Raw genomic sequence first — 11008 nt, forward strand, 5'->3', positions numbered from 1 at the left:
CACCGTTTGAGCCATTACACAGTAGAGCGAAAAACTCTGATCCAATTTTTTTGTTTGTTTTTGGTCCGGAATCGGTATATATTATGCTTCTAAATGTACATGCGTATACTATGTATTATATATCTAATATTTCTCCACGCACACACAGATTCTACATATGTATATACCGATATTTTATATGTATATGTATTTATATTTATAAAAAGTACTATAAATAACCAAAGCCACCGAGAAGAAACGAGAGCCGAAAAAAGCGTGTAAAATACCGTGCCGATACCCGCAGCGATCCGCTCGCTGATTTCCAAGCCCGTCCCGCCGAGAGGGTTTGGGCAGAAAAGCTCTCTGGTTTCTCCGGCTTCCCTGACCCCCGAGGGGGGCTCCCGGCTGCCAGCCCTTCGCCGCCGTCACCCTCAGACCTTTCGCCCGCAGCCCAGTGAGGAAGAGGAAGAGAAGGAGGAGGAGGGGGACATTTTTGGCAGCCCCTGGCACTCACCCGGGTGAGGTGTTGACACGGTGCGGAAAAACCGAGGGGAGCGGCGTTGGGTCGGGGAGGCGGCGAGGCCGGACAAGCAGCGGGGGCCTCCCGCCTCCCCCCCGTCCCAAGCACCGGGGTTCTTTCTCTCCACCGACCCCCTGGCAAGAACACACAGAGGAAAAGAAAATAGAAAGTCGCGTGAAGTATTAAAGTAAATTTAAAACCCCCAACCTTACAACAAAAGAGACAAGAAAGAATCTAATAAAAATGTGATGAGGAAGAAATAAAAAAGGGGGAGAAAGAAAATAAAAATAAAGGGTGTTAAAAAAAAATTAAAATGAGGGGGAAAAAAGTAGAAGTTGGGGTTTGCCCACGCTGCAAATGGACCCACGGGAGAGTACCCTGATTTCGTGCGGGGGAAGCATTTTCCTCGTGGGAAAGCGCAGGGCGCTGACCTCTCCCCTCTCCCTCTCTTCTCTGCTCCTCTTCCCGTCTAAGCGCTGGGGGGGCAGGAACCCCCTCCGCCGTGTCCGCCCACCCCCGCGCTGCCTCGGCCGCTCCTCCCGACCTCACAAAGGCGCGCAACGAGCGCGCAAAGGCCGCTCAAGGATTAAGCTCGCTCTCACCGCGAAGAGTTTCCTCCCTGCCGTCCCCTGCGCCCTCGCCAGTTTACGCGCCTGCGGAATTTCTTCGTGTCTCGATATTCCCTCCGGATCCTGCGGCTGCCCACCCTCTCGGCAGCCCCTCCTCGCCCGCCCGGGGTGTGAGCCGATGGGAGGGCCGAGCAGCAATTCATCTTGATTTGTTTCAATTGTCTGGCGATGGCAAAGTTATAATCCTGTATAATTTCACGAACAAGCAGGTTGAGAATGAATGGGTCAATATTATTTAAAACAAAACACACGAGAGCACGACCTTTCCCTTCAACGACGTGTTGCAGCACGAAGTCGCAGGAAACTCGGGCTAACCTCTCACCCCCCGCGCTCCACGGGGTTGCGGTTATTTGGGCTGCTCTTTGTTTCTCTTCATGTCTGAAAGGGGGATTTGGAAATAGAAATGTAATATTACATGAAGGATCTGCCCGCTGAAGGGAGAGAAGGTGAGCGCAGGGGGCGGCAAAGGGGACAGATTATTTTGAACGGGAGCAGTTTGTTTGCAAGCTGGCTTTTACTTTTTTTTTCCCCGCACTCCCTTTTCTTTAATGTAATAAAAGCTTCTTTCACAGCAGGACAAATTTAGGCTCGAGATACAGCAGCTTTGTGGCAGGTAATTCTCGAGTCCAGCGATGTCAAATAATCCATTTTCTCGGGGCAGTGCGGGGAAATAAAAGGAGCCAAGGGGTACACGTCCCATGTTTCTCTAGTATGCAACGTTAGAGCGAGGGATTTTTTTTTTTTTTTTTTAACGCGGAAAAAAAAGAGCCAGCATTTATTTGCATTGCAAAAGTACTACCCCGCGTTGCCAGAGAACGAAATCCAGTGTCAACTATCAGTCAATCATTGCAGACTAGTTGCTACTGCGCAGCTTGACTCAGTAAATAAAAAAATCCAGACAGAACTGTATGCCGTATATTTTACTCCCATGAAATAAAACACATTTTTTTCATGTTTGCTGAAAAGTAAAACAATAATATTGTACGAAATGTTATACACAGGGCATGTTTTACATTGCAATATCAGAAACATCATTGCATCCACCAGAGGTACTATTCTAAAACTGATATTCACACAATTTTTTTAATAATTATATGTTAGAAACATACAGTGTCGCATTTAGTATATACATTCCCTTGCTCGCAAGCGAAAAAATCCTAATCGCTTCTGTGTAACATGCTTTATTTTAAAGCCTAACCTTTTAAAAACACTGTTGTGATATTACTAACAACTGCTTTTATAAAATTAATTTGACATTTCGATATATATACATCCTTTCAGTCATTTTTATGTTAACAATGCTAAACTTAAAAAATAACAAGCTTATAGTAACATTAAAATGTCATATCATATCCAGTCAAACATTTGTCCATATATATATATATATATATGTCCTTGTAACTGTTGAAATCTCTTAGTGAAAGAAAGATCTCCGAATCTGTAGGAGGTCCTTTGAAAACAAAGGAACTATCTTATTTCAGTGGTTTCCTCTTTTTTTTTTCCTCCTCTCTCTCTTTCTCTCTCTCTTCCTCTCTGCCTCTGATTTTTCCTCCTTTCTCTTTCTCTCTAGTGCCCATTACTTTCTAGCGAAATTCTCAGTCTCTGCGGGAAATGGGGAGGGATTCCCACGCAGTTTCCTACTTGGATGTTTCACACGGGTCTGTCCACCGCGTACTGGCAAGCGCTCAAGTTGGAAGCTGGGTTCTGCACACTGGCATAGCCAAAACTGGAGTGCTGCTTGGCTTTAAGTCTCAGACTCGCCAAGCTCGAGTTACATGTGTCCCTATAAACATACGGAGGTGTTGGAGGAGCATAAGGACAGGCTGGCGTTGGCACTGCAGAATTCAGGGAGGGATTGCTCAAGTTGTTCAAGTTATTCAGGCTGTTGAGGCTGGAGCCGGGCACCCCGGTGACTGCAGAAGGTACCATGCTTGAAGACATACTCATGGAGGATATGGAGTTTGGAGGGGAGAACATGCTCTGAGAAGACAGAGGGTTGACATTCATGGAGTTGAAAAAAGGAAAGCTTTTGGTGGAGAGGGAAGCGGAGGTGAGGCCCTTGGCTGCCCAGTTGTTGTACGAGTAGCCGGGGTACATGTCATCGTAGGGCTGCATGAGGCCGTTAAACTGCGGACCGAAGCCGTTTTTGCAAAGCTCGGCTTGCTGGTTCCTTTCTCTCTTTCTCCATTTGGCTCTGCGGTTCTTGAACCAAACCTTTGGAAACGGGGGGAGAGGGAGGGAGGGAGATGCGAGTTAGTCAGGAATCACCACCACCACCACCACCACTGCAGCCCTTTGCAGATTCTCGGGGCAACAGCCGAGCCTGTCCGTATAGAAGTTATATATAAAAATTTGTATGAATGTATACGTATATATGTGTGAATATATCTCCATGTATAGGTTCACCTCCTCCTCTCTGGAGCCCTGTGCTGGGCCGGGGTGTGCTGCCGGGACACCCGAGCATCCTCGGGGCCGCTGGCGTTTATCAAGGCAGATTCGTGGCCGCATAATTCCACCCTCACCACGGCCCCCCGCTCCCCCTCCCACTTCCCCCCCCACCCCCCCCACATAATTTGTGATGCTCTCATTCGTGCCACAGAGACTAACGCTTCCTTCTTATTCTCTCCCTTTTCTCCTGCCCCCCCACCTCTTAATTTCTCTTTTGGGTTTTTTCCCCCTCCTTTCTCTCTTGGCTTTCTCTGTACTGAAGCCACCCAGGAAAAATACAAAAGTGCAAAAGCGAGAGTAAAACGCCTGGAAACCCGTGGAATATTTAAGGCAATGGTACGGGAAAGGAGGGGGAAGCCGGTAACTAATAAATCCTTGCTTCAGTTTGTTAAAGTTACAAGTTCCTCTGGCGTGAGAGCTTCCAGAACCGAAAACGATTTTCTAAACAAACACGTTTGACTGCTCTTTGGAGGGGGGAAGAATAGGAAAAAAAAAAAAAAAAAAAAGAAGAAAAGAAAAAAGAAAAGAAAAAAAAAAAAAAGAAGAAAAATCACCATTTAACAATGTGCTAAATGAGATCTAAGGGACCCTCCCCGTGCAGACAATGGGAAAAGCGTGCCCTTTCCCAATCCACATCTGGGTGTCTGACCCGTCGGGCAGCCGCCAGCAGCCGCCTTACCGTGTGTATTGAAACCACCCCGGGGTGTTTGTGGTAACCCCCACCCTGGTCGCGCTGGGCGGCGGCCGCCCGGGCGCACCACGGGGCCGGGCCCGTCTGGAGGCCCCGCACGGACCGATACAAAAACTTCCGCGGAAGCCGCTCCGCGACCGACAGCGCTGCGGAAAGACACCGGGCTCGGCCGGGCCCCGCTCCCTCCGCGGGGCTGCCCCGGCGCCAACACCGCCGGCCCCGCTCGCTGCCGCCCCCGGTTCTCTCTGTCTCGCTTTCCTCAAGCGACCACGCGGAGAGGATTTATGTGCGGTTTCCGAAAATCTGAAGGTTCGGCCCGTTTATAGGCTTCTTTTTGTGTGTGTGTGTGTATGTGTGTATTGGGGTTTGTCGTTTTTCTTTTTTTCCCCCCGTGCGGTATTTGCCGGCGAGCAGGATCCGGCCGCGGTATCTCTGCAGCGCCGCGATGGTCCCATAAATCTCAGAGGGGGGTAGAGGGTGGAGAGAGACGCTCGTCGAATTGTGAAACCCAAAGAAATAGAAAATGCAAGGAAGGGCACGTTGGGAGTGCCTCGGAGTGAAGCAAAAGCTCTTGTGTATTTTACATCTTTTTCTCATTAGAGACAGCGCAGGTTGCAGCCTGTTCCAAGTTGCTTTCTTGGCTAATGTTTTTATTAGCGTTTCGATCAAAAGGAGAGAGACGCATTGCACGGTGAGGGCAAAACGTGCAGCAAACCATATTTCAGAGACACTGAGAGAAATCCCAATCTGTCTCGCTTTGACAGAAATGTCCTGCTCTGTTCTCCTTTTGTGCAAAGGCTCTGGAGTTTACATACAAGCCGAAATCGAAAGCAGCTGCAAACATTTCAGCCCTCCTTCCCTTTCCCAGCCCACCCTGACCCCCGCTGCTCCGAGCCGGGGTGCCGTGTCAGGACTTACCCTAACCCTGGCCTCGGTGAGGTTGGTCCAGACGGCGATCTCCTCCCGGGTGGACATGTCCGGGTAGCGATTCCGCTGGAAGGTGGCCTCCAGCTCCTGCAACTGCTGGCTGGTGAAGTGCGTCCGCTGCCGCCGCTGCCTCTTCTTCTTGGAGGGGTCCTCGGGCCCCGCATCCTCATTCTTGCTCTGTTGGCTCTTATCCTTCTCTGTAAGTGGGGGAAACAAACAAAAAACAAGGCGGAAAACGAGGGCGCCTCAGCCTCCTCAGCCTCCTCTCCAGCGGCTGGGGAAAAGCGTGTCCCCAGCGCTGCTGGATCCCGCAGACTGCCCCGAACGCGACTCGATGCTGTAATGATTAACCCGCGCCGGCCTCCCGCCGCCGCGGCTCCTCCGCGCCCCGCGGGCACCCACGGGCAGCTCCTCCCGGTGGAGCAGCCACCGCCGGGGCAGCGGGACGGAGCCGCCTCTCCGCAGGCAAGCTTTCTGCCTATGTGCATCCGTATCATTCTCCCGTCTGCATACACGTAATTCGTTTTATTTGCTCACCTACACCCGTTGTTATTTGCCCGCCTATAACAATATTCTTTGTCGGTATATCCCCCTATTTGTCCGTCTGTATCGAGATTACTCGCCCGTGAAATCCCACGTTATTTGCCGATCTGTATCCATGTAACTCGCCTATCACTATACATGCTACTCGCCTATCCTCACACATGTCAGTATCTTCCTCTACGCCGACACACAGACACCGCACGCGAAAAACCACGAAACGCATCTCGGCTCGGGTGCGGGACGCTCCCGGCCAGAGGGGCGGCGGCGCATCGCGGTCCGCGGGGCTGCCAGCCGGGCCGGAGCAGGACAGGGCTGCGGGGCGCCCGTCGGGCTGGGGTCCCTGCCTCTCACCCCCTCTTACCTGCGGCCTCGGGGCTGGAGGTGTCGGAGATGGTGTGCACCTCCAGCCGGTGCTTGGCAGACTCCAGGGAGGAACGCGCCTGCCCCGGCGCCAGCGCCGTCGCCATGGCCAGCGCGGGCTGGTGGTGATGGCAGGATGATGAAGAGGAGGAGGAGGAGGAAGGTGAGGAGGAGCACAGCTTATTCCCGGCTCCCAGGCGCTCCAGGCTTAACGGGTCCTTCATGCAGTTCATCGGCAAAAGGACGCCAAAGTCTACGTGCGCGCCTGGGGGGTCGATAGGAGAAGGTGTGCGTGTGTCTGTAGGTGTCGGTACGTGTAGGAGGGTCCGCGCAGCGCCCCCTCCGCGGACGCGGAGCAACCCCGCGGCTCCGGGGGTCAGGGCTGCCGGCCGGGGAGCCGCTCCGGGGCGAGCGACGTTCGACTAGAGCCCGGGAGGCACGGCGAGCCTCGAAGCCCCCGCCGCCCGGGGGGGCGAGGCGGCGGCGACAGGAGAGCGGGCGAGTCCGGTCCTGTAAGAGCCGTCACGGCGACACGGCAGCTCCCCGGCCGGCGGCCCCCGGCCCGCCGCGGGGCTCCGCGGGGCGGGGGCGGCGAGGCGCGGCGGCGCTCCGCGGGGCGCTCCTCTCCGCTGCCCGCGCATGGACCCGCGCCGCGGCCGGCCCCGCACCGCATCAGCTCAGCCGCTTCCCTCTTGGCCTGACATCTTAAACCGGCGGCGGCCTTCCCCGCGCCGCACGTCACCCACCCCGCCCCGGCCCGCCCCCGGCCCGCCCCTTCGCCGCCCGCCCCGCCCCGCCCGCGCCCCGCCCCGCCCGCGCGGCCCTGCGCGCCCCGCGCCGCCCCCCGCGCTCTCCCGGTGATGGGCACAGCCGCCCCCCCGGAAAACCTCCGCCCGGTGTGCCCCGCCGGGGCTACCGCGCCTGGAGAGCCCGGCCTCCAGGGCCGCCGGCTCACGGGGCACCCCGTCGGAGCGGCGCCGAGCGCGTCCGCTCCGCGCCTCGCCGCGCTCCCGGACCTGCGGGGGTGAGGAGCGGGGAGCTCGGCACTGCCAGAGCCGCTGCAGTAGGGTGGAGGAAAGCCCGATTCCCTCCTCATGGAGGGGGTGGAAAATAAGCGGGACGGGGGCGCGGCCGGTTAGACGGCAGACCTTGTGCCGGTAACAGCGACAATTAAACACAAACGACAACAACCTCCCCTCTGCGACACAGCTACAGAAAGCTTCACACCGCGCTCGGAGGCCCCCGAGCTCTTCTCCTCCCCGCGCTCGCCGGCTTTCTGCCCTTCCTCTGCCCACACTAAAGGCGGGGTACACGAGGGAAAAATCCCTTCCTTGGTTCCACCATTCCCGCCCCTTCCCTGCAACAGGGTTCCCAAAAGCTAGCCCCCAAGGAGGCTTTTCCAGCCCGGTTTTACCACTTACTTGCACAGTAATCCGCGGGACCATTCCTGGACCGGGAGGGACCATCCCGCGCCCCCGGGGTGCCCGGAGCAGCCCACGAACCCGAGCCCACACAAGCCGTTTACAGAATGTGGCCAAGTCCCACACCGGGCCACAAACTTCTCAAACCCCTCTCCGAGGTTTGGGGACAGGATTTGACCCCTCGCCCGGGCAGTGGCAGTAGAGGGACGGGCTACACTGTCCCGCAATCCCCACTCGTGGGACCGCTTATGGCGCCGCAATGAGGCTGCCGTGGAGCCGTGTCTCGCAGGAAGGAGGTGCGGGGCTTTTCACGGGCGACTAAGGCGGGGACAGGTTGCCCTACCATGCTGGTCAGGTCCTCCTGGGGCAGAGGAATCTGTCCCTGAGCCCTAGCCCGCAGAGCCGACACTGGCCCAGCGGAGCTGTGGCCGTCTTAGGGATGGGATTCCGAAGTAGCCCAGGAGCAGAAAATGCAGGTTTGCGTCGCTATCTTCAATTTATCTGGCTGGTCACTGGTATTGAAAAGTTACCGAAAGCTTCCCCTTGATGTGGCCCTACACATCCACATCCCAGCGCCCAAACTTTTTTGTGTCCTACTCCCATCCCGTCCGCCACACCCCACCCCCACCTCTCTCAAGGGTCTTCCTTAGTCGCTGATTCTCGTTCGAGGTACGTATCATCCATCGCAATCTTAGTTATCGCTAAATTATACATATTACTTTCGCAGCCTGTTAGTAAAGAAGGTTAAATTAATTTACATTCTGCTCATTATCTGGTGTTTAAATGACGTGTTTTTATCCCTGAGATTTGGCAAGGAATCTCTTTCCTCAGACCCCACAGCGTTTCGATGGAGACAATGCTCTTACATTTGTAGTGGATTTTAATCTGATAAGACTCTAATTTGCTTAAGTCTTTTAAATAGGGGGTTTAAAATGATTCTAGCCGTTTTCTTATTGAATTTCCTCTAATTCCCCCAAGATCATAAAGTATATGTGTAAAGTAAATATTTCCTCCCTTTGCACCGGCAGCAGATGACCTATAACTAAGTCAATATGAATCCAGCTCCATTCTGCACAATTTGTTTACCAATCATATCCCAGTTTCTTCTTAACCTCTCGCTACCTCTGTGGTCCCGCACCTAGAACCTCCCCCCCGGCCTTTCCCCGTGGCGGGACCGTGCCAAAATCGCGGGCAGGGGGCTGCCTCGGCCCCTCAGCGAGGGGCACTTGGCGGGGGGCGCTGCCCCTCTCCAGCCCCACGTCGGGGTGAAAACAAGTGTGCAAAGCCCTGGGGTGGGGTAGCCAGAGGGAGAGATGATACAGAGGTATCTCCTCCTTCCCACCCTTTTTTTATTTTCAGACGGGGCAATGCATCCCTGTCTTGGATGACACCCATCACCTTTTTTTTTTTTTTTTTGGCATTAATTTATTTTTAGTCATTTTGGGGCAGTGCTGGCTTCTTCCTTCGCGACTCGAAGCCAGAAGTCCTTTTGCCCGTGCGGGGCGCAGAGTGCTTGTTTCGCGCTTTATGCCCGCGCAGGGCGAGCGCCGGTGCCCGCCGTGCCCGCCAGCCGCAGCCGCGCTGTCTCGGGACGTTTGACGGGGCGCGCTCCCCCAGAGAACGGGGAGAGGAGGAGGAGGGCCCGGCCGCACCGCCCTATCGCGTCTTCCCTCGCTCCAGCCCCGCGTCCCACGGCCACAGGCGTGACAGACCCTCCAGCCGTCCCCGCGCCCCGAAAAGGAGCGCACAACACTGGCCCGGGCCCCGGCAGCCCAAAGGGAGAGGCTGTCGGCATTTCCTTACGTGCCTTTGATTAAAACTCCCCCATCCCGGGCAGGAGGGGAGCTACCACACAGCATTAGTTGTCATGGTGACCATAAATCACGTAAATCCAAAAATACCCACCTATAATCTGAGATGAAGCTTTTATTTCCCAAGTGAAATAATATTTTAAAAGCTGTCAGCCAACCGAAAAACAACCTAATTGTAGTCACCCAGGTAATATATTAGCGGTAAAGGTTTCAATTAAAATGTCAAGTGTTTAATTTTTTTTTCTTTTCTTTCTTTCTTTCTTTCTTTCTTTCTTTTTTTTTTTTTTTTTTTTTTTTTTTTTTCTGGTGGAAGTTCCCAGCGCCTCTCGGGTCCGGGTCCTGGCCATGAAGCCACCCCCGCCAGCTCGCTCGCGTACCGACTATCCGCGCCTGCTGCGTGTGGCTGCCATCACCAAAGAAAACCCCAAAACTATTTTGGGAATTGCTCTCTTTCCTTTTCGCCCTGAACTGAAGGGCCCATCGGGGGCGCTCCCGGCGCCCCGATGGACTGGGAGACGTCCGCCGCCTATGAAAAATGGGGAACCGGTGATGGTCCCCGCTCCGCATCACCTCATCACCTTTTTAATTTCATGAGAGTTTTGGTGTGGTTTTTTTTTTTTTTCCGTGTTTGTTTGCTTGGTTGATTGGTTGGGGTTTTTTTGTGTGTGTGTGTGTGACTCTTTTTTTTTTTTTTAGTTTTTTTTTTTAGTTTTTCCACTCTGTTTTTTGAGTTTATTTGGGATGCCCGGTGCCCGCCCCGGTGCCGCAAGCGGGAGGGCCGAGAGCAGGGCCGGGAGCTGAGCGGCTCTGTTGGGGATGCCGGAGGGTGGCCAGACCTACTGCGGGTATTTATTTTCCCACTTTTCCTTTATCGCCTCACAAGATCTTTGTTTCTAGGCGTAATACTCCCCTAAAAGGATAAATTGGTTCTTATGTAGAGCCTCCAACTAGTCCTGTTGTCTTTTACCTTTGGCTTGTTGTCTTTCGCCTATCTCGGATTACCGGGTATTCTCCTCGATGAAGAGCCATTAATTACCCATTCAGTCAATATTAGGAAGACTACAGAGCTTTTTACATAGGATTAAGAAGACATCAGATTGTTCCGTTAGTATATTCCTGCTCACGAAAAAGCTTTCGTTATACATTTAGTTTTCCCTGGAGTGAGGCTAACAACTGCTGCATATATTATTCTCAGACGCCAACCGCGGAGGGGGAAAATTCTATAAGCGAAGCGCAATAAATAACTTCTAATTTGCGCTTGGCGGGGCGTGCGGAGCGGGGCGCGCACCTTCCGAGGCGCCGCGCAGGGGCAGCGCACCAGCGAAGGGCTTGCGCCCTGGACAGGGAACGTCCCGGCTCCGCGGCTCGGGTCACAATTCCGGGGACAAATTTGGCCACGCTGTGTGGAGGGGAGGGTGCCGCTCGGCTCTGCCTGGCGGCCCAGCGGCGGCAGCGATGCTCCGGCTCCGCCTCGCCCCCCCGCGCTCGCTCGCTCCCTCCCGCGGGGCAGAGCCTGCGCGCCCACCTCGGCCCGGGGCTCAAAAAAGGCACCGGCGACCTTTGCTTTGCACGCTGCAGTGTCTCCAGCCGGTCTGATCGGAAAGCTGAATCAGCGTTAGGTTTTTAACTTTTTGTTTTTGACAAGAATGTTCAGTTACATTCAGAATAGTCAGACCAAA

The 11008-nt window shown here is 54.3% G+C and overlaps 1 protein-coding gene across 1 annotated transcript; it reads right to left on the reverse strand.

The window, feature by feature from the left end:
- Positions 1-2033: 2033 nt before the first annotated feature.
- Positions 2034-6368, reverse strand: PITX2 (paired like homeodomain 2). The gene is made up of 3 exons (XM_064417216.1): positions 6099-6368; positions 5186-5391; positions 2034-3342 (listed from the first exon to the last, which is right to left on the reverse strand). Exons 1-3 carry the CDS (start codon positions 6328-6330, stop codon positions 2779-2781), a joined length of 1002 nt encoding a protein of 333 aa, XP_064273286.1. The 5' UTR covers positions 6331-6368; the 3' UTR covers positions 2034-2778.
- Positions 6369-11008: the final 4640 nt, after the last annotated feature.

This window comes from Passer domesticus, chromosome 4 (genome assembly GCF_036417665.1).
Source record: "Passer domesticus isolate bPasDom1 chromosome 4, bPasDom1.hap1, whole genome shotgun sequence".
Classification (NCBI taxonomy): Eukaryota; Metazoa; Chordata; class Aves; order Passeriformes; family Passeridae; genus Passer; species Passer domesticus.